Raw genomic sequence first — 23276 nt, forward strand, 5'->3', positions numbered from 1 at the left:
AAAAAAATAAATAAATAAACTATGTCTGCTTTGCCTTTTCTTCGTGTGGCTGGCTTTGACCACATGACAGAGAAAAGAAAGAGCACAGTCTGAGGAAAAACATGCTGCTCTGGTTCCCTGTCAATACACGCGTTGGGAGGCCCCAGTGCAGAGTAGCTAGGAGCAACAACAGGAGAGCCCTCAGGTCTTGGGCTGGGGGAATCCCATTGTCCTCAGCTCTCTCGACAAGACAGGGACTTGCAGTTGGAAAGTCAAAGGAACCTGAGGGCCACCTATCCCAAAGTAGCTGGCCCTGGTCATCCAGTAAGACCCAGACTTGCCACGTCCTTAGCTCTTCTGCCCTGCAATGCTTGGCTGAGGGAGAGGAGAGTGATCAGGGCCGAGGCTATGCTGGGCCTCTCTGTTCAGCTTTTCCCATCAGGGCCCCACAGCTAACCCGCAACGCTCTCCGGCGGCAAAATCTTACCTCCTGCAGCGTGTCCACCATGGTCTGAAGGTTCATACTCTTGGCCAGTTCTTCCTCCCATCTGCAACAGCCAAGAAGAGCAAATGGTCAGAGGACCTCCTGCCAGTCAGTCCCCAGTTCCCACCCTCATCATTCACGCAGGGCAGAGAGATGCCGGGAAACCTTGTCTGTCCTCAAACAGCTCCCAGCTTAGAAGGAGGAGGAGCAACATGACAGCGGACCGTTGCTAATCACAAGGTCAGATGGCGGCAAATGCTACCTTTGAGGCACAAGCATGGTACTGTGAGGGGCACGTGCCACCTCCATAAAAACTGCTAGTCCAGCTGTTGCTGCAAGGGAGAATATTAAAGCTGGGCTCTAGGACTCTTCTCTGCACCCCAAGAAGCAAGCTTTCCATGCTAAACTTGGTATTACACGGTATTACAAAAGCTGTGTGTTCTACAGCACACCCTACAGGCTTGTACAGGTATTACAGTCTTACGATGTGGGGTCTGAGCTCAGTGGTTAAATATCCTGCCCAAAGGCACACACCTAATCCATAGGCAAGAAACACTGCTGCAGTGTTTCTCGTATACCAGACCCTAAGTAGAGAACTTTAACCCCCACCTCCCCACACCCCCCCCCCACATACACATCGGTTGAAGCTGAAGAGGAAAGGACAGGAACTAAGCACACAGGATTGGAAGTGTACTCCAACATGAGCCGTGCAATATAGGGAGAGGAGGAGGGGCAGCTCCGGGAAGCTGTGTCAATCCGGGGGATACTAACAAAGGTAAAGCACCAGCTTCTCCCTAGAGAGGTTTACATTAACCAACTCAGGCCTCCAGCACTGTGGGGGATTCATAAGGCCATTCCCCCATGCCTCAGCAGATAAACAAAGCGTGGCTGAGAGACCCTTACCCTGTGTGGTAGGGACAAGGGTAGCCAGGACTCAGCCTCCAAGGTTGAGCACCCCACTAAGGTCTGCTCCCTGCCCAGGAGAGCTGGCAGCCTATGCCTGCCCTCCTCCAGCGTAGGACAAACAGACAAGCTTCTGTCTTTCCTCACTCCATGCTACCCTCCCTACATGGTCGGCCGCTGAGCAAGGAAGTCTGAAGTCTCTTAAGATGCTGTGGGGCCGGGCTAAAAATAGGCCAGAGGGGAGGACTGGATGAAGGGCTGGTTACATCATCAGCTTTTGGAAACAAGAGAAAATGGATACTGTTTGCACACATGGAGGAAAATTCTTCCTCTCCAGACGAGCCTTCCCTGCCAGGCTCCCAGATGACATGAGCTCACTTCTGTCCGAACCAACTGCATCACAGGGCCCATATCTGCCCTGAGCTCCAGTCTGGAACTACAGAGGACACAGAGGGGACCTCAGGGCCTCACATGGATAGGCCACATCCCTAGATGACCTCCCCTCCAGCCCCAAACAGAGAGGCACACTGAGAGGCTACGTTTGCTCAAGGTTGTCAGGGTTGATACTGACCCCAGAGCCAAGCCAGCTTTCATTGAGGACCATTGTGAAGGGAAGGGGTGCCAGGTTACACTCACCCCTAGTTGCAGCCCAGGACATTTGGGGCTTCCTCAGGGAAGAAGGCCCAGGACACAGGGTCCAAGCTGAATCATCACTCCTGGCCACACTCCTCTGGTGGAGGACGACAGAGCAGGCGCAAAGGAGAGTGTGTGGTACTGGCTGCACCCTGGCATCTGGGGCCAGGCCCTCTCATGCCAACCACAAGAGCAAACAAGCAAAGGTTGGAGAGAGAACAGTTCACCACTGGTGCCCCCAGGCACCCCTGGAGTGCAGCAAACCCTAACCTTTCCACCGATTATCCATCTAGTGAGAAGTCAGGCGCACCTATCAACCCAGGCATGTCTCCGGATCTCTCGGCAGATGTTGCCCAGGTCTCACATACAAGACGCATTCCCTCACATACACGTCGGCTTTCACGCAAATTACGAAGCCTTTCAGGTTTTTTTATCCAGAACTACTTGCCGAAGACGGAGCTCCGATTCAGAGAAATAATTTAACTTTTCTAAAGTCACACAGCAGGTAATAGGGGACTGGGACCCGAATCTCACTCAGCCTAGATCCTGCAGGTGAACATTGCCCCCACATAAAACCCAGTACAGCAAGTCTGCACAGGGCAGACAGCTCCCAGGTGGTGGCAGCCTACGAGAACACTTTGTGTGTCTACACCATCTAGTGTCTTGACCTCCTAGCTCCCTTCCCTCTCAGCCTAGACCCTGTACCCATTTCCATCACGTTTCCCAGGCTGCACCCCAAGGATGAGTTTGCACAGATGATTTCCTGGGCCTCTTACTTCCAAAACTGGAGTAGGTGTGCAGCTGGTTTTCTGTCCTGCAGGAGACGAAACACGGACCCTGAATGTGGGCAGCAGCTGGCTGCACAGCCTGAACCAACTGCCCTGAAGAGATGTCCCTCCCAGGGGTGGCAGCAGGAAAACCTGGCACAGCTGGCAGCCACATTGACAGTGCAGAAAATCTCTGCCCTTCAGCCACTGGCTGCCTGGATTATCAGGGGACAGGCAGGTGGTATATCTTCCGGGGGACCCAGCTTCACCGAAATCTTGTCAGCAGAATGACTGAGGTTTCAGCACCAATTCCCCAGAAACCATCCAGGCCCTGTCCAAGGCTGCCTACAGAGGGTGGCTTAGCTGGAGAGGGGACCTGCAAACACTAGGAACTGAGCAGCAGGAAGCACAGGACCACCTTTCACCAGGAGGGGACACTCACTTTAAAGCTTTGGGCCAGGGCTTGGTGGATTTCCTGAAACCCTTTGTTTTCTAGACTCCTGTCAGGGTGTGGCTCTGAGCTAGACAAGGTGGCTGGAGTCACCTTTAAGAGACCACCTGTGGGGTAGGAGGGTGGCTGGCATTCCTTTGTCCTGACACTCAGTCCATCCAACTTCTAAGTGTGGTGTGAGGGGTGGAAGAACTGGAGGGAAGCGGGTATTCCAGGGTCAGGTGCGTTCAATCCCCCAAGGACTGCTCCCATGTTGAAGATGCAGAAGCATGCTTAGCCTCCAGGCAAGGGTTAGCCTGTTCCTCTCCTCCTCCCCGTCCCCTTCCTCTGCCTTCTGGAACCTTCTTCCTTCTCCCAGGCCTACCGGGGTGTCATTTTAGCTCCACTGCATCTGCCTCAATCTCCACAATGGTTTTTCTCTCTCAGAACGCCACAGATTTAAGGCAGACTGAGGGACCAGGATATGTCCTCCCAGGAGGCCTGGACACCTTGTACGCCACTCAGAGCTCTTTCCTAAGGGTGACAGGCCCATGAAGCCAGGGACAGCAATGGGCCTCGAAGTGAGGGCACCTCCAACCTCTTCACCATGTCAGCGTCTGAGGGCAGCCTCACCTTGCTCTGAGCACCCTGGGCCCTGGCTAAATGAAGCAAGGAGGGACTAGAAAGGAAAGGAGATTTCTACAAAGGGAGAGCTGAGTCTACAGCTGGAGGCCAGCCTCACTCCCGCTTCTTGGTAGGAGTGGGATACTCAGTGAATGGGAGTCAGTGCTCTCCTTCCACCATGTGGGGTGCTGGGATTGAACTCAGGCTTGGTGGCAACCACCTTTCCCTGAGCCATCTTGCCGACTCTTATTGAATGGAAGGGGATGGGTTAGATGGGTGGATGGAAAGATGAATAGGTGAATGGATAGGTGGGAAGGAAGGTGAATGGGGAGTGGATGAATGGGGGATGTATGAATGAGAGTGGGGATGAATGGGGTAGGTGGATGAAATGATCCACACTCCTTTCACATAAGCCCTGCCCCAGCATCTTATCTTTGTTTCCCAGCCGGGGGAATCCACAACTAAATTCCCAGCACAACCAGGCTCCCTCAGTGTCCACCAGGCTCAAGCATCCCTCCTGGGGGAGGGGCGAAAGCATACAGGACAGGAAGTTTGCAGGAGAGAGAGAAACCTTCCCCTCCCACTACTTACAACCCTTCAAGGCCAGGAGGGGAGGCGGGAACGTTAGACAATCAATGCAGTGAGAGGAAATGACTCCACAAAGGAGCCCCGCCAGCCCCGAGAGCCAGGCCCCACCACCACCTCGCCGGAAGAGGCACAAGTGGGAGACTGGCAGCTGGAGGGGGAGGTGGCAGCCTCGTCACAGCCAGATGTGGCCTCTCAGCATTCCAGAGGAGCCAGCGCTAGGACCACGTGACAGATGAGAAATCTCGGCTGACCACTGGGGGGAGGGGACGGCTTTAAAGCCAGCCCAGTCCTAGCTGCCTGAACCAAACCAGTGGCTCTGCCTCTTGCATGAGCTCAAAATGACACACGGAGGCAGGAAGAAGCCCACGACATCTAGCTACAGAGAAACGGAAACCCAATCTGAAGCCGCTGACAGAGGGGCTGACTCATGGGTCTTTCATATCCTGTACAGTCAGAGAAAGGCTCAGAAGCCCGAGAAGAAAGTGGGTGCAGCCCCTGCAAATAATCAGGGCAACATAGACATCCCAGGGGCCCATGGGGAGTCTGTCCTGGAGATCCCAGACGGTACAGACAGAAGCAGCATCGGCAGAAATGAGAACGTTCAGATAGGAGACACTTTTATGCCACCTCAGTTTGCCGATCAGACTACAGAAACAAGGGATCTCAAGAAATGGAATTTCTCCAGGAATCTCATAATGGGGCAAGGAAGAAGGCCAGAGCCAGAAGGGAACCTTGTCTCCTGGAAAAAAAAAAAAATTCCACACAGTGTTAACCAATGAGAGTGAAGAGTGAAGCCAGATAGGTCAGTGGGGGCAGAACCACACTCTGTCCAAGGCTGGATGGAGCCTCAACCCCATGGCTATTTAAACACTTCGCCTCACGTGGAGTCCCCAAGAGTGACCCGAGGGTCAGTGGATCTCTTTGTCCCTCTTCCCCACGTGGCCACACTGATTACACCTTCCTTCTTCACACTATTAATTTGGCTGTTTTACTTAGCTTCTCAAGAATGGGTGGATGAGCTTGGCTTCTTCGGGTATAAACTGCGACTCCAAGTTTGGTAACATTCCAACGCCTGTTCCCACATCCCCCAGCTGTGAGATCCCGGGCAAGTTCATCGCCCTTTGTGAGCGTTGGTTTTTGTTTTTTTTTTGTTTTTTGTTTTTTTTTTACAGAGAAGTGGAAAACATCTCCCCATTTCTGAGAATAGCTGTGGGAACCACTTTGCAAGTAGAGGAAAGGGGGGGTGAAGACCCCAAGACCAGCCCCAGACATGGCAGAGCATCGTATCCAGCGTTCCAGCTCGGTGTGGCTCCAAGAGCAGGCCAGGCAGGCAAGGGCGCTGGGCGGGAGCCTCAGGGTGGGGGGGGGGGGACAACAAGAATGGTCCTGCCTGGCAGCAGGCACACCCAGGCCGACTCACTCAGGTGATAGGAAACAGGGGCAGGTGAGGCTGGACTGGAGCCCTCAATGGAAAACTTCATTCTGTGCCAAGCGTGGGCCTGGGCCTGGCCCTGGGTGGGGGTGGACAGCAGCTTCCTTCCCTGTGGTCTGCGCCACCCTACTCACAAAGGGAAATTCATCTCGCTACCCTGTGGCAGGACCCCTGATTTCCTGTGGCAGGGCCAGGTACAGGCAGACAAGAGGCTTCCAGCAGAGTGGAGGCCCAGACAGATATCTATCCTTCTGTGCTAGACAGAGCTTCAGCAGAGACCAACCAGGGAACCTTGGGCTGCACAACCCAGGGCTGCTTCTTCTGGGAGGACCCAGGTCCTCACTGGCTTCTCTGCACCCTCCAAAGGGGCTCAGGAACCTTGACTGAGTCTAGATCCTCACTCTATACTACACCCTGTTCAGTGTTACAGCCCCTCTGGGTTTGCAACAGAATACAGAAATGATGAGGGAGCGGTGTGGTGTGGTTAGGGCACCTTGACAACCCGGCACCACCAGCCGGTGCCTCAGGAAGCTAAAGCCTGAGCCACAAACCCATGAGACACTTCCCTCTTCCTTTCCTGGTTTCTTCCTCCCCAGACTGTAAGCACATGGGCAGTGGAGGTGACAGCCAGGAACCTAGATTGACCAGCCAGAAGGGAGCCCTGCACTTCATGCCCCCACCCACCTGTACCTGCCTTGGCCTTCCGGGTCCCACCCCACCTTGCCACTTCTTTGGGACGCTGCCACACAGATATGCCCACTAGGGCTGCCCAGCTGTACTCCGCCGCTCCGAAGGAAACACAAATTAAATGCCAGCTGATTGTCTCCACGGAGGAGGTATTAATTTAATGTGAACACTTAACCCAGGCAGCCGATCCCATTACAGGCAGTAATAGCTGAAGCAGGCCGGAGCCCAGACTGCAGGCTGGTAATGGGGCTGGACTTTAAGGAACCCTCCACACCCAGAACAGTTCAGCACCAGCACACTGCTGGGCCACCACACACAGAGAGGCCTATTCATAATCTGACCCATCTTGCAAAGCTCCTGGGCAGAGGGTAGGCTGGGTTGCAAGCCACCAGGGTTGGGGGAGGGGTACAGAGCGAGAGTCAGGAGACTTGCATACTGACTGCGGCGAATTCACTGCATAATCTGGGCAAGTCTCTTCTCGATGCTGGGCCTCGGCACACTTATCTGTGATGGCATCATCAAGAATCCTTCTCGGGTCTGGGGATACAGCTCCGTCAGCAGCATGCTTACTGACCTAGCAGTTGTGAGAAGCTGCTTCTCTCTCTAACCCCACGTAAACCAGGCATGGTGGTGCACACCTGTAATTCCAGCACTCCAGGGTGGAGAGGGGAATCAGAAGTTCAAAGCAGCCTCAGCTGCGTAAGGAAGGGAAAGCCAGTCTAGGCTACTCGGGACCCTGTGCTAGGTGCAGGGGGAGAGGAGAATCTCTGGATATTGCAACCACAGTGTATACACAGTGCACACTCTAGCTATGGCCCTACATGATGGGCCATACTGTCCTGGTTAGTGCCTGGCTCAGCTGCCAACCGTCATCAAAGAGTGCTCCTGAACTTCCTCTGTCTAGTTGCAAGCAAGGGATGGAAAGGGAGGATGCAGAGGCTCACTCCAATGTCTCCTCCTTTCTCAAACAGTTCCTACGCCAACAGGCACATGCCGCTACAGAGCCAACAACTGTGGCCATCACCTGTCTGCCAGTGACGGAGAACAGCCTCCAAGGGCAGCTCTGGGCTGTGTGTGTGGAGCCACCGGGTCTCAGGAGGGGCAGAGACAAAGCATGACAACCCTAGCTGTCCCCCACTCCTTTGAGCCCCGAGGTGGCCAGCAATGTGCTGGAAGAAATCCGCCTGCCTCTGCCTCCCAAGTGCTGGGATTAAAGGCGTGCGCCACCACTGCCCAGCCGTCACCAGATTGTTTTAAAAGCCACTGTCCTGTTGTCCAGTGTCCCTGTCTATCTTGCTTCCTAGTGTCAGGGACTGCTACAGGATACTCACTATCCCACAATCCTGAGTGGCATGTTGGGCAGCCAGTGCTGACCAGCCAATGCCGGGAAATGATGCCTCTGTGAACATCTCTGACCAGAGCCCATGCCTGAGTGCAGGCTGCCCCATTCCATAAAGGAAAAGGACTCCAGGGGTGCTCCCTTGCAAGGAATCTGGGTCCCAAGTTGCAGGCCACTGTGAGGCTTCTAGGGTACCACTTCCAACCCCTTCCTGGGCTAGGACACTTCCATTGTCTTCTCTTCCCCTGTGTATGCTGCTGCTATGTCCATCCTGAAGTTTTCAGTCCTGAGCCCTGACTTGCCTACGGCATCCAGAGCCTCATAAATCGCTACCCCCTGTGGTCAGACACCGCACTCCCACGAGGTGGGAGAGACTTGCTTTGTCCGCACAATACTTAACATCGAGTCTTTTACCAACTCATGTCCTCCTCACACTACTGAGCCAGGCATTATCACCCCACTTTACAGATGAGAATACTGAAGGTCGGGACAAAGCACTGGCTAACATTAAGCCCAGGACTGGGCGGACCATGCAACTCCTTAGCCTCAGCGATAGCACTGATGCTTCAGGCTCCACAAACTCTGACCCCTGTGCCCTAGCACACTGCTCAGAAAATGTTTGGGGTTACAGCGCTGGGGTGGGGGTTGGGGAAGGGAACTCAGGTGTGCACACAGAGTCAAGGTCACTGACTTGAAGAAGCGCTCTTCGGTCAGGGAGTGTTCTTTGCCCATGAACTCACATCTCAGGGCCCAGAACCTTCCTGAAGCAATGCTCCTTCCACTATCTAAAGTGACCAGGAGGGGACAGTGAGGGGACAGAACACAGCAGCCTTCAAGGATTCACACTTCAATAATCCAGGTTGCCTGGTTCCCAGGCTACGGACTTCCTTCCTATTCCCAGGCCTCCTTCAAAAGGGATTAAGGTTCTCAGGGGCCTGGGTTGGCTCTCTCTAGAGGTTGTTACAGATGGGTGAGCCTGTATCCTCCCTGCTCCCTGGCTTCCTGTCTCACCAGGCAATTGTACAACTCCCTCCAAGACGTCATCCACCACGGTGACATAACCTGGAGGCATGCTGCTTGGCTTTTCAGTCTCCAAAACTGCAGGCTAAACCAAACTTTGTAAGTTGCCTAGCCTCGAGTGTTTTGTTTTAGCAATGGAAAATGGACGATACACCCTCCCTCCTTCTGAATCTCTTTACTTTTGAATGTACTTCAACTGTAAGAAAACAAAACAGAACAGAACCTTCTCACCACCCCCACCCCCACACACACTGTCTGACACTGCGGGAGCCTTTTACAGTGACCTAGAGAGGACAGGAGAAAAACAAAACAAAAAGCCAGTGGAGCCAAATGGAAAACAAGAATTCAACAACCTCACCCAAATTCTCCTTCCTAAAGTTGTAGGGTACCCACGACTTCACCAGCCCAAGGCTGGTGGGTGTGGCAACCGCCACTTCCGGGTGCCCAGAAAGCAGAGAAAAAGCAAGATCCCCATTCCTGTCCCCAGCTCCAGCTGCTGCATCACCCCTGACCCCACTCACCTCTGACCTTTGCATGTGAGTTTGTCTCTGTCTAGAACAGTGGTTCTCAACCTTCCTAAGGCTGCAACCCTTTAATAATACATACAGATCCTCATGCTGTGGCGACCCCCAACCACAAAATTATTTCGTGGCTACTTTGTATTTGCAATTTTACTAGTGTTACGAATCGTAATATAAATATCTGATATGCAGGATATCTGATACGCAACCCCCATGAAAGGGTCGCTCAAGGCCCAAAGGGGTCATGACCCAAAAATTGAGAACCGCCGGTCTAGAAGACACACACACACACACACCTTTGTTATTTTCTGTTTTTTTTTTTTTTCTCTAATACTCAGGACTCAGCTTATACACCGCCTTCTCTGGAAACTTCTTCTGCCTCCTAGGTCAGGGTCAAGCTCCTTCTCAGGTACAAGGTTCTGAGTCACTGGGTTCATGGGGTTTGTTACCTGCACATCTACTTAGCTCCGAGTTTAAACTATCAGGCCTGTCTGAAGGTCTCACCCGCAACTCAGTGTCCAGCCCAGCGCCTGGCTCACAGCCGTCACACAAGTGTTCCCTGGATAGAAAAGAGCCTATGAACTATCACCTCTGGGCCCATTCCTGAGAGGTTTGATCCCTGGGTCTGATTCCCTGTGGCCTTGGGCGTGGCCTCCCATCAGTTACCCCAGTTTCCACAGTCCAGGACAGCTCTGCCACTCTCTCCTGTCCACCTTGAAGCCTGGGCCCACCAGCTCCAGAAATGCTGGGGCCACAGCAGTCTGTCAGCAGGATGTGACCTCAGTGTCTTTGCCCGGCCAAGCCCTCAGTGACTTTCCACTTCCCTGTCCCCAGTGTCAGGGGACAGCAGAGGGTCTGGGCACCATGTCTCTGGATCCCCAGGCTCAGAAGCAGGAGGCTCCAAGGGCCTGTGCCCAGCAGGGTGTGGGCCCCACCCAGGGATATGTTTACAGCCTTGAGAAAAGCAACCCCCAAGGCTATTCTAGAAAGTTAATGTGCACCTTGGGTCTCTCAATGTTTATTGCCAGTGGCTGAGTGGCAGCAGGTTGAGTGTGAGACAGAAGTTCAGGTGGTGTCCCATCAGAGCCATGCCACTGCCTCAGAACCCGGGTTTATCATCATCTGAGGCCCGGACAAATGACAGGTCTGCAGCCAGGCAAGGACAGGTTCCCACAAGGCTTTGCAGCTTGGAGTCCAGTCCCTTGCCCAGGCCTCAGTCTCCTGATCTGTAAAGTAAAGTGGGAGAGACTCTGCCTGGATTAAATGAGAATGGCTAAGCACAGAGGGGTTCTCCAGACAGGTCAGAAAAAAAGGTGGGAACACAGGATGCCATCGTGTCAGAGTGGACATGCAGTGTCAGGGCCATTCTTCAAGGGGAAGCTCGGAAGATGGCAGGACACTTCAGGCCATGGGGAAGAAGACACTTCAGAGGCTTCTCCAGGCGGAAGGCAGAAGACAGAGAGAACCTACCAACTACAGTGGGTTGACACAGCCACAGAGGGGTTGCAGCAGGGAGCGCCTGCACGCATTCCCGACATCACTCTAATTGGCCGGGAAGAGGCGGGCTGCAGGCTGTGTTGGGACTGGTAATTAGACTGAGTTAGCCCAAACTGGGAGGAGTTGAGTGACTCAATACCTCTTGTTTCTCATTAGCAAACTTGGGTTGCTATGGTAATCTTGGCACTTGGAGTGAACCAGAGGGGAGGACCCAGGTGGGTAACGGGAACCTCGCCTCAACACACAGCGTCTTCGCTGCCCCCTCTCTCTGAGACCCAGGTCTCCTTTACACGGTCAGGTCCCTCAGGACAGCGGGGATGAAGTGGAGCAAGGAGTCTCAGAGACTCTTCTGTGACATCACGGTCCCTGGCACAGTATCTTTTTGGAGTCTCACAAGTCCTTATCCGCATCGGGCTGGTGGGGAAACTGAGTCTCACAGGTACTTTATGTGGCAGGAATTATTACTGTGCTTGCTCGAAAGGCAAGAAGATGAAGGCCAAGAAGTAAAGCAGCTGCCAGGTCCCAGCGCTGGAAGTGGAAGTGACTGGGTCTCAGGCACACGTCCTCAGCCAGTGGACCCCCTGCTTCTGTGTCCTCTGACAGAGCTGAGGCTGGATCTGAACCGAGGTCTCTCTGGTCCCAAGGCCCGGACTAGTTTTCTTGGGCCAGGGGATTTACCAGAAGGGAGAAGAATGAGGAGTGGATGCCTCAGTTTCCCCAAGATCAGAAATGGCATCAGGTGGCTCACTAACTAACATTTCAAATACCGAGTGCTAAGGGCCCCACTCTGGACTGCCAGGCCTGTGTGGCTCCTCCACAGCCTAAAGAGTCTCCCGTGTACTGTGTATGGCAAGCCTGCAAGGGCGCCAAACCCACTGTGGGGCACCCAATTTACACATACGTGTGTGTACATGCACATATGTATGTGTGCGTGAGTATGTACGTGTGTGTGTGTGTGTGTGTGTGTGTGTGTGTGTGTCCATCTGTAGGGAATACATGCACATGTGTGCATCTGTGTGTGGAAGCCTCAGGTCATTCTTCCCTGCCCACCTCTTCCTTTTCTCTCTTTTGTCTTTCTCTTTGGAGACAGCATCTCTCACTGAACCTGGAGCTGGGCATTTAAGGCAGGCTGGCCAGCCAGCAAAGTCTAAGGACGCCTCGTCTGCTGCTGTCCAGCTCTGTGATCAGGGGCGCGCTCCTCTGTGCTCCCCTTTTTCATGTGGGTTCCAGGCTTGAACTCAAGCCCCTGTACTCGTGAGGCACACCATTGACTGAGTGGTCTCCATCCGAGCGAGACTCGCTCTGAGGCTGGCCCCTCCAGCCTCATGACCCCCAGCATGGATTCAGCGGGATGTCCAAAGATGCTCCAATACCAAAAAATAAGGGATCCATGTCACAGTGGGGGTGAGACCATGTCTATTTGTCCTCTACCTCTATCCCAAATGCTTTGTCATCAGACAAACCAGCAAGGATGACGAAACTCAGTCACCCCTCAGCCAGGGATCTAGCAAAACTGAATTCATTTCTTTGAGCCTCAGTTGACTTATCTGTAAACTGGGGTAACAACCCTAGCTTGTGATGATGTGCCCAGGGCAGGTTGCTAGCTGCTGGAAGAGCTGTCACAGTATCCAGGCCCTGGGTGTGTGTCAGGGTACAGTGTGCCCTTCCTCCCTTGAAAACTTTGTTCTCATAGTTCCTACTCCCAGGCACACAGTAGGCCCTCAAGTGATGTTTGCTAGGTGAATAAACTTATGATCAAGAGCCTAGCAGGAGCGCCTGTCCCGCCTTGCTCACACTGACCCACTATGTGCCCCTGGGCCTGCCCCTGCACCTCTCTCAGCCTACCTTTACTGAAAGCTCGGACTGTCTCACCATACAACAGAGACCCCAGGCATCAGGGAGAGCGGCCGGAGGCCAAGCGGTCTAGACTCGCAGGGACAGACTTGCCCACAGGTTCACAAAGGCAGCAGGCGGGTCTCCTCCTGGTGACTTTGCCTTGGGACAGATGGGACACAGGAAGGCATCTGTCAGCCAGATGGCCTGGCTGACCTGAGGGGCCAAGACAGCAGCTGGGAACCTAAGCCTGGTGAGCAGAACTGCTTAACCCCTTCCTGCCCACCACAGGAGCACATCCCCTGACCACTTACCAGTGCACTCTCAGGCCTTAGGGCCACTCACCTGGGGTGAGAAACTGAGGGGCCTCCCTGGGCCCCAGTGAGGGTCTGGAGTGGAATCTTAGGCCTCCTGACACACAGAGAAGGTGATCTATAGAGGCACAAGGCACTGGTTCCCTCCTTCCTGGGATACCAGTTCAAGACCAGCCCTCTACCACCACCACCTCCCAGGCACCACCTCAAGCTGGGAGTTTCCAGGCTCTGTCCAAACAGAAACATGGTCACTGGTGAATGCTGGCACCCAATCTGCTGTGTTGGCTGAGCAGACATAGCCACAGGGTTCACCTCTCTGGGCCTCAGTTTCCCCAGCAAGAAAGGTGGGCCTGGGCCAGGGAGACATACCAGTTCTATTTCAGAGGGATTCGTGAGTCCAGAGGAAGGCGTATGCCTCCCTTCGAGGACTCACCGGATCCTGGAGCCCAGGCAGACCCTCCTACAGAACATGCCCTAGCTTGAGTCTGGGGTCAAGGCAAGCCCTCGAGACAACAGCAAAGGAGAGCAGGGCATGGAGCTGCCTTGTTCCCCAAGGCAAGGATGCTCAAACGACCTCTCTCCTTGTTCTGTAGAAAACCACACAGAGGGGAAGGAAGCTTTCAGGGCGATATCTAGAGACCAGGACGCTTGTCCTGATGGAAAAGGCTACTGGAAGGCACCGGCAGGGGCAGGCCTAGAGGAGCAAGCAGTATGAACTGAGAGCAGGATTTTCAATGGTTCTAGCTTGGGGCATAGGGGGTTGGATTCCCAAACTGGTCCAGCCAGGAAAAGATGGCCCTCAGGAGTTCCACTAACTGCTGCTCAGGTTGAGGAAGGCAGCTCAAAGCAGGTAAATCTAATATGGGGCCAGCCCAGGGCTGTATTCTGGTATCTGTAGCTGTGTCTCAAAACAGAGACCAAGCATCAAAGGAGTGGAGGGGGGAAGGGGGTAAGTTATGGCAGCTGCCAGCTAAGGGTGACAGCTGTCTGTCACCCCAGCACAAAGGGGAGACACGGGGCTGGCTTGAATGCTGGCTTTGCCATGAGTTTACTGTGCAATTGGACAGTCACTGGCCCCTCTTCGGGAAAAGGGGTGGGGGCGGGGATCCAATAACTTGTAAGGCTTCTCCTTGCTCTGCTTTGACAGGCAGTGGGAAAGCCCCCATCTACATAGAGTTGTTCCCAAAGCTCAAGCTGAAGAACTAGCACTGGAGTCCAGAAGAAGGAAGGGAGGATGGGTGGATGCTGGGTGGATGGATGGATGGATGGATGGATGGATGGATGCTGGGTGAATGGATGGATGCTGGGTGAATGGATGGATGCTGGGTGGATGAATGGATGGATGGATGCTGGGTGGATGCTGGGTGGATGGGTGGATGGATGGATGGATGGATGGATGCTGTGTGGATGGGTGGATGCTGGGTGGATGGGTGGATGCTGGGTGGATGGATAGATGGATGGATGGATAGATGGGTGAGTGGGTGGATGCTGGGTGGATGGATGGATGGATGGATGGATGATGGGTGGGTGGAAAGTGGATGTTAGATAGATAGATGGAAAGATAAATGGACAGATAGATGGATAGATAGAAAATGGAAAACGGGTGGATGCGATGGATCTTGAAAAGCAGGACAAGCAAGTCCAAGGTGTCCCCTGGGATGGCTACTTATACCTGCCCACAGGCCTCCCTGGAATCATTTACTGTGACTACAGCCCCTCCAGGGACCCTCTCTAATATGTACACACGTGTGAGTACACCTACGCACACAGACAAACACACGTCACACACGTTCCAATCCAGAATCTCAGAAAGGGAAGTCAGACCTGTCCCTGCTGAAAGCTGAGTTCTGCCTGCACTGCTCTTCTCCAGGAGTCCCCAACTTTTTTGAGAAGGGGCTTAATGGGAGATGAATCTTTGAAGCTCAACACACTCAAGCCCACGAGCCCACTGCCAGCTCTGCTATTCTCTGGCTAAGACAAGTACTCAGTTGTTACATTTCCAAGACTCCGTTTTTCCATCTGTGCAATGGGTTGAGAGACCAGCTCTCTCTTTCCTAGTAGAATGATGGTGGTGAAGAGACTTAGTCTGAAGGGGTTCATGGTGGCTCTCAGGAAGCAAAGTTGTCTGAGGACTCCTGTGCCCAGCCCTGCTTCTCCTCCACCTAGCTTTCCACCTGCAGTGAGATTCCTGGGCTCAGCTCACCCAAAGCTACAAAGCACCCTTTGTCTGGGAAGAAACTCTAAACCACAGCCCTGACGTCAGCGCTGGAAAACAACACCGAGCCAACCTTCAATGTCACCCCTCTGCCAAGGCCTGGGACAGGCCTTCCATGAGGTCCCAGGAGGCCACTTGTCTGTCCCCTGGGGCCTAGATGGAACCCTGTAATTGGACTCCTGACTCTCAATCTCAAGGAGAGGGCAAGGAACATGAGCCCATTTCTCAGCCTGGTAGAATGAGCTGAGTCCTCCAGGTAAATAGCTCACCTCCCCGCCCAGAGCCAGCCCCTCGGTGCCAACAGGCAGCTTCCACAATACACACAGAAGGGACTGAGACATTCCAAGATCCCAGGGGAGGCAGGGACAGAGACACTCCCCCATTCCTACCACCTGGCAGCCACAGCCTGTGCCCTGAATGAAAAGCCGTGCCCTCTCTCCTGGTCATCCTGCGGACAGAGTGCTGGAGAGCAGAGAGGACATGACCTCCTCTTCCCTGGCCATGCTAAGGAGAGGAAATGTCAGAACACAAAAGGCTGCTCTGCCTTAGGAGCAGAAGGAAGTAGGCCAGTTCCCACTCTGTGGGGGCTGGGGAGGGCCAAGGACAGAGTCTTGCTAAGGGCCAGCACCGCTTAGCATCTGTCCCACATTCTGTCACAGAACCCTGTGACAACCTATGTCTAAGGGGACATCCCCACTTCCCAGACAGAAAGATAGAGTCTGCCAGGGTGAGGGATCAGTGAGGTGAGCCCCAGTGGCCTAAGTCTAAGTCACAGGACCATGTGACCCCAAATAAGACAGATAAGAGCGGTGTCTCTAAGTCCCCACAGTTTAATTGTGCCCTAAGGCTCAGGAAGAAGCCACCTGCAAGTTGGAGGGCCTTGAACATGGAACCCAGTGAACATGGGCTCTGCCGGTCACAGCCTGAAGAGCTCAGACCTCCGCTGCCCCCGGCTGGGTAAGACCTGGCACTTTCAGTACGTTGTCCTTAAAGACACTTATAGCCCAACTGCCAAGAATAGTAAAATATTTGGAGGGAGGTGTGTACAAAAGCACCCCAGGCAGACCCCAGGCAGAAAGAGGGGGAATGATTTTGTAGGGTCAGAAAGTTTGACCAGCATCCCAAGCTACCACTCTGTTGTCTACCCTGGCCGGGGGCCTGTTGGTCTCTCCACCTGACTTCATTTGAGAGGAAACTGAGGAACAGAATAGCAATGTCACTATGCATGCCATCGACAGATCAGGACAGGGGATCAGTCAATAGCCCAAGACCCCAAAGTGAGGCTGAGTCTGGTTTGGTGCCCTTAGGTATAAGCGGATGAGCCATGTGGGTGACCTTCAACGTCTCCTCTGTGGACAGAGAGAGCAGGTCCCACCAGCAATACCTTCAACCTGGACGTCTGCTCAAAAGCCCAGGGAGGTCACGTCACCCCTCTTCATCCCAGCCTTGATCCCCAACCCTCACACCCCATCAATGCCTCCACCTGCCTGATAGTTTTCAAACTCCACCTTCAAGCTTACATTAGCTCCTGGAGCCTTAACTCACAGATTTCATGGGAGCCGAGGGGCCAGCTCCTACCTGTGTGACCTCGAGGTAGCTGTTCTTCCATAGGGACGAAGTGGAAAGTGGGGCAAAGAGAAACACTGAAAAACAACTCTCTGGTCTTTCTTAAAAGACAACAGGCACCAAGGCCCACTAGGGATGTGTCTCAGTTGGTAGAGTTTGTGCCCAACAGGCATGAGGTCCTGGGTTCGATCCCCAGTAATGCATGAACCAGCTATGGTGGTACATACCTGCAACCTCAGCACCAGAGAGGTGAGCGCAGGAGGATCAATAGTTCAAGGTCATCGGTCATTGTCAGCTAACAGAGTTCATCGCCACCTAAGACGCTAACTTAAAAGACAGCCCGCACCATCCCTCCGCACTGGGGATGGCAGGAGGGGGTGGTTGGATTGAGGTGAGTAACAAGAGCCTCGTGGACTGTGGAAACAGACACAGGCATCTTGAGAGGTAAAGTTAGAGGTTCCTCCCCACTTCCACTGCCTATCAGCTTAGGCCCCAAAGGCCAGCAACGGCCTCTAAGACCTAGCAGCCAACACCCTCTATTCCACCACTCCTTAAACACCACAGCTCATTGCACAAGAGGGGGGAGGGACGCTGACCTTGAGGGCTCAGGATATACACAGAGGCTCTGACCACAAGCTTGAGCAGGCACACGTGCATACACAAGCACACCGCACCTGCGCGCGCGCACACACACACACACACACATGCACACATATGCATGCATGCACATGCACACACACACAAGTGCACACACATATGCATGCATGCACATGCACACACTCACACACACACACAAGTGCACACACATATGCATGCATACACATGCACACACTCACACACAAGGGCACACACACACGTGCACACACATGTATGCATGCATGCACATGCACACACTCTCTCACACACACATGCGCATACACACAGGCACATGCGCACACGCACGCATGTCCACACACTTCTCAGCCGCAGGAGCTGCCCATCAGGCCTGGCATCCAGTTAGAGGGTGCAGAACAAAAGGCTTGTCCTCACTCTGAGTGATGCCACAGACAGGGGAGGGGCAGGACCACAAGCCATGAAGACGGGAGACAGGCTCCTGGAACCGGAAAGAACAGATGACGAAAATGAGAAGAGAGACTTGGAAAAAAGTGCACAGAAGACCACAAGTGGGACTGAAACCTAGAAGAGCCTGGAAAAATAAAAGACCAAGAAGCAGCTCTGCCTGTGGCACGCCTAGAGCCCCCTTTCTCTGCAGCTTCTCCCACTGCCCCTTCAAACTGTAACCGGAGGCTGCCTCCTTTGGGAGGCTTCCTTGTGTGACCCTACATTGTACTGGGGTAATTCCTGGGGTCCTGGGCCTGGGGACATTCCACAGCCTCACCAGTGCCCAGGGCAGAGTTCCAGGACCTTCTGCTCCCGACTTTGCAAAACTTCCACTTTGCCCCAACTCTGGCAAGATGGCCTTTAGCCCAGGATTGCAGTGAGCCAGAGCAGAAAGGGGGTTCCCAGTGGGCTCTGGGAAGCCGTGTTGTCCCTGCTCAGAGAGAAGCCGGATTGTCAGGGGATTTCACAAGGTCCACTAAGACCAGCAGACCGTTCCTCTCCCCCAAGAGAGCCAAGAGGTGGCGGGAAGCCAGGAACTGCCTCGAATAAGCTGAAAAATAAAAGCGACCCATTGAGAGGGCAGAAGGCAGCGCGTACACTACAGGAACCTCTTCCCACCAAGCGACTGGTGGGCAGGGCAGAGACTGGGCAAACCTAAAGTCAGAGCCCACGCGGTGAGCGCGCAGAGCACACACTCTCTCTGGCATTTCAGAGCCACCCGTTCATCCCGGCTGAGGGTCCGGAGCAGCTCTGAAGGGGATGGTGGTGCTCAGGCCCTGAGCTCCTCACAGAGTCCACCCCATGTGCATGACCAGCCACAGGTAAAGAAACACAGACTCTGAGAGGCAAAGACTCTGCAAGCACCCGCAGGCTCCCCTTCCCCAGATTGCTAACGCCCTGCTCCAAGCATCCTGCTTCAGCCACTTCTAGTTGGCTGCTCTCAGGGTCCAGGGAAGGTGTGGTGGCAAAGGCAAGGACAAGGGCAAGAGGTGTGTCACGGAGCTTGGAGTCCCAGGGGACACTGAAGTCAGGAGGCCCCGTGTAGAATCCAGCATTTGGAGTGATTCAAACACACAGGCATGCCCCCCAAGCATCACTGCGGCTACCTACACACACACACCTCCTGAGGTCAGATTGCTCACCCCTTGCCCAGAAGGGAAAGCTGAGGTTTGGAACAGGAGAGCTGTTTGCTGTAGGATCCCTTCTCTGAGCACAGTGTAAAAGTTGGATCTGAGGGCTGACTCACTGGGTTAACTCTCCCCTAGCCTGGTTGCCTCAATGGCTCAGTTTTGACATCTCTAAAATGGGCTGAGGACCATGCTCACACACACATACACACACACACACACACACACACACACCCCATGGTTGGTGTGAGGTTTTGTGAGTTAGATATGTGTGCCCTCTCTGAAAGCAGCCGGGTAGCAGGTGAATGCCATATAAATATTTGTTTATGAAATAAACTAGAAATGTTTACCAAGTTCCGACGCATGGGCATTGTTTGACAGGTGCTTGGCACACGGCAGTGTCATATGACACATCTGTCAGCCCCAGACACTGAGCTCCAGGAGCAGAGGCAGTCTGCTCCCTGGTTCTCAGGTATGTGGTGTGTGGTACATGCTGCCACGGGGATGACAGAACTCTAACGTTACTCTCAGATAATCATGGTCCCCAGCAAGAGACAAGAGAAGACAGTGACCAGTTCTTGATGCCCCGGCAAAGTTCACAGTGTGACCAGAAGCAAAAAGTTGGAGGGTCTCCAACCCCCATGTTGCCCTCAAATGTCCCGGCTCCTTCCTGCTTTTTGTGAATACATAAAACGTTTTCAAGGCGCTATCAGGTCCCCTTGTTGCCTAGGGGACACCAGGGGACTAGAGACAACAGGAGTATTTACTGAGAGCCTGGGCTACACAGTCTGCCTGCCTTCAGTGTGCCCTGAGGAGCCCCTGGGCCTTCCCACTAGACCACTCACGGGGCCAAGACTATTCAGGGAGCCGTGAGCAGGTCTGTGTGCCCGTGCGGTAAGAGCACCGAGCAAGCGTCTCACGGGCAACGCAGAGACAGCCCCGCTCACTCAGCCATGAGCCCTTCATCTGGAGTTCTTCCTCTCCCCCAAACGAGGGTCCTCTCTGAAGAGCAGGGGAGGCTGGGTGGGTGGACTGTAGGACAGCTCAAAGTCTCAGCTGCCTGATGCTGCCAGTGACTAATTTGCTACCTAAGAAGCCATTGCTGCAAAATGACAGTAGGGCATCTTCCCAGGCCAGTCTTCGGCTATTCAGCCACCCATCAGGACAATATTGTGGCAGGCACATAAAGAAGACCCTGCCCCTCCCTCCTCACCTCAGCCTCCAGGTGGATTGGACTGAGTTCACAGCAGGGGAGAGGCAAAGGCCCAAGGTCTGGAGGGCTTAGTGGAGCTCCCAGGAGACTGGAGACCAGGAGGAAGTTACTACACCTAGCTAAGCCATCTTGCCAGCCCCTTTTTTTTTTGAGGCAGAGTTTCACCATGAATCCCAGGCTGGCCATGAACTCACTATTAAATTCGCTTTGTAGCCCAAACTGGCCTCAAACTCTCCACAATCCCCTTGTCTCAGCCTCCCAAGTGCTGACTGACAGACAGACTGAGGTGTAAGAGGAAAAAAAATGAACCTCATCAAATCCAGACCCTCCGGGACAGCCACAAGGAGCACAGGAAGTCAACAGCATGGGCAAGCCCACCCCCATCTTCCAAGTGGCCAACCTGGAAAGGCCTACCACCCTTAGGCAGATCTGTGCAAGGACTGAACTCCACAGGCTCAAGTGGCCCACACCACCATGGAGGGGACTCAGCCAGGTGCTTTTGCTGGCTTTTTGTTTGTTTGTTTTGTTTTTGTTTTTCGAGACAGGGTTTCTCTGTGTAGCCCTGGCTGTCCTGGAACTCACTCTGTAGACCAGGCTGGCCTCGAACTCAGAAATCTGCCTGCCTCTGCCTCCCAAGTGCTGGGATTAAAGGCATGCGCCACCACTGCCTGGCGCTTTTGCTGGCTTTATGCTGGGTAACAGTTCCTCTCTTGTACCAGGGACTGTAAAAGAAACCATGCCCTGCCTAGGAAGCAAGCATCAGTCCCTGACATGGCTAACCAAATGCTCACCAGCCGAGGCTCCCACCTGGCCCCAGACCTTCCCTAAACCTCCCAGGATGGTGTACCCAGAAGTATGCACAACCCCTAAACTACTGCACAGTTCCCAAGCAGGTACCCAGTGCTCAGCCTACACAGAGCCAGTCCAGGCCCCACACCACCCTGCAAACTCTCAGTTTTGATCCAACTGATTGATTCTGGCTTTTTGAAACAAGCTTACACTGTAGTCCTGGCTGTTCTGGAACCCACTATATAGCCCATGCTGTCTTCAAACACTTGGAGATCCTCCTGCCTCAGCCTTCCTAGCACTGAGATGACAGATGTGTGGCACCACAATGGGCAGCCTTCCCATTCTACTGATGGGGAAACTGAGACTGGGAGAGGCTCAGCAACTTGCCCAGACTTGCACAGCTTCTCACTATTGTGCTAGGCCTGGGCATTGTGCCAACTTAGAGAGAGTTGCTGTGTCGGGACTGAAGCCGGGCCTTCTGACTCCAGATGCTGACCCTTCCTCCCAGTATGCCAGACCCCTAGATGCCCAGTCTGCGTCACCTGACCTCTCTGTCTCCTGGGTGCCTAGTAGCATACAGCAGCCAGATTGCAGTCCTCCCAGGCTGCACAAATATTTACTCAGTGTGGACTCTAGTCAGTCTGACTGAGCACTGACTGAGAACACTGAAGGAAGCTGGGAGCAGCGGAGCTCCAGAGCATTGGGGAACAGACAGACGCATCCTGGCCTGTTAAGGTTCAGAGTGTGGGGTGACAGGGTGGGGGAAGTGCAATCTCAGGAATACTATGGGCTCACACATTTTACTACTGAGCGCAGAGAGAACCAAGGGTAGGTAGTCCTGTCTCAGGACCAGCCATCTGTGACACAAAACTACACAGGATGCCGGTCTGGCTTCATGTCCCCAGTGCCAACAAAAGACAGGACCACAAAGTCCCACCCTCCAGGATCTGATACCCAGTGGGCTGCGATCAGTTCTCCTGGAGGCCATGGAGTCCAGTTACAGCAAAGGATGTGGTGTAAGAGAGCCAGTTAGATTCTGCTCTACCCTTCTGTGTCCTTCGACAGCGACGTGACAGGACGTGTGTGGAGATTCAAGCTGCAGACCCAAAACCAGAGACCAGGTGCTTGCAAACATGTATGCGTGTGTTTTGTGCACATGTACTTGTGGCTGAGCACAGGGGTGGGGGTGGGTAGGCATGCATCCGGTGGGGCCGGCGGAAAGCCTCGCCTGCATTCCTCTGGGAAGGAAGGAATCTTCAGAGTCAGCTGTCCCCTGGTTTCCCTTCTTTTCTGGGACCTTCCTCCCTCCCCTCCCTCTGGCTCTGAGAGGCCTTCCCAAATCTGTCCCCAGGGAGATGCCTAGCTGGCCAAAAGACTCAGTAACCCCGTTCTCCAGTGAACTGAGGTCCTAGAAGGAGGGGGGGGGTATGGGTGTGGATTCCTTTAAGACAAAGGGCTGGTGTGGGTATCGAGAGTTCCGGAGGCACAAATCACTCCCAGAATGGCCAAACTGCCCTTCGGCAGGACAAAGAGGAGGCCAGGCTTCCCTCCGCCCCCAGCACCATCTCTGGCGCCTTCCATGGGACACAGACAGAGGCAATGTGTCCTGAAATGGATTTGTTGGGCAGCCCAGGGCTGCGCCCAGAGGGCCCTATAAATTAAGGGAACAGACTTTGTGGGCTACAATAAAGAACACCCTCGGACCTTCCCAGACTGTGGCGGCCTTCACCGAAGAACGAAATTCTTCTTTCCCAGCACCCCTTTGTACAGAGGGGCAAGCTCAGAGAGGCCAAGAGATTTACCCATGGTCGGACAGAACAGCAGAGTCAGGATTCTAACACGTTCTCATCATCCTAGGGCACCTCACTGAGAAATTAAAACCCCTGTTATTAAAGGACCCTATTATTAGGAGCTTCAGAAATGTAAAAAGTGTCAGAGGCTTAAGGGCAATCTTCTGAGACAGCCTTTGGGGCTTGGGGTACTAAATGGCCAGTACCCACCTGCTGGAGGGCCTCCCTGGGGCATGCTGGGAAAGGCAGGGACGCTCCAGCTGCCCACTTAACATCCCTTTTTGGAGCCCTCCGTTTTAGCTAAGAGCCCAGCCCCTTCCGTCTCACAGTCAGAAATAGCTGTGACAGAAGCCCCTCCTATCCTAGGAACGAGCTTTTTAAAAAGACTCTGCCAGCAGCAGCAGGAGAAGGTGGAAGCCTTTGA

General features: G+C 53.9%; 1 protein-coding gene across 2 annotated transcripts in view; it reads right to left on the bottom strand.

The window, feature by feature from the left end:
- Iffo2 (intermediate filament family orphan 2) overlaps positions 1 to 23276 on the bottom strand; it is a 44777-nt gene that overhangs the window by 16009 nt on the left and 5492 nt on the right. Inside the window, exons 1-2 of one of the 2 annotated variants that reach the window (XM_076933862.1) lie at positions 2003 to 2136; positions 467 to 527 (exon numbers count right to left, since the gene is read on the bottom strand). In XM_076933862.1, coding sequence (XP_076789977.1) covers positions 467 to 502 — 36 coding nt within the window. In that variant the 5' untranslated portion in view covers positions 503 to 527; positions 2003 to 2136. Of the gene's footprint in view, positions 1 to 466; positions 528 to 2002; positions 2137 to 23276 lie in introns of those variants that run through there. The other variant, XM_034502769.2, reaches the window with a different exon arrangement.

This window comes from Arvicanthis niloticus, chromosome 5, assembly GCF_011762505.2.
Source record: "Arvicanthis niloticus isolate mArvNil1 chromosome 5, mArvNil1.pat.X, whole genome shotgun sequence".
Taxonomy (NCBI): Eukaryota; Metazoa; Chordata; class Mammalia; order Rodentia; family Muridae; genus Arvicanthis; species Arvicanthis niloticus.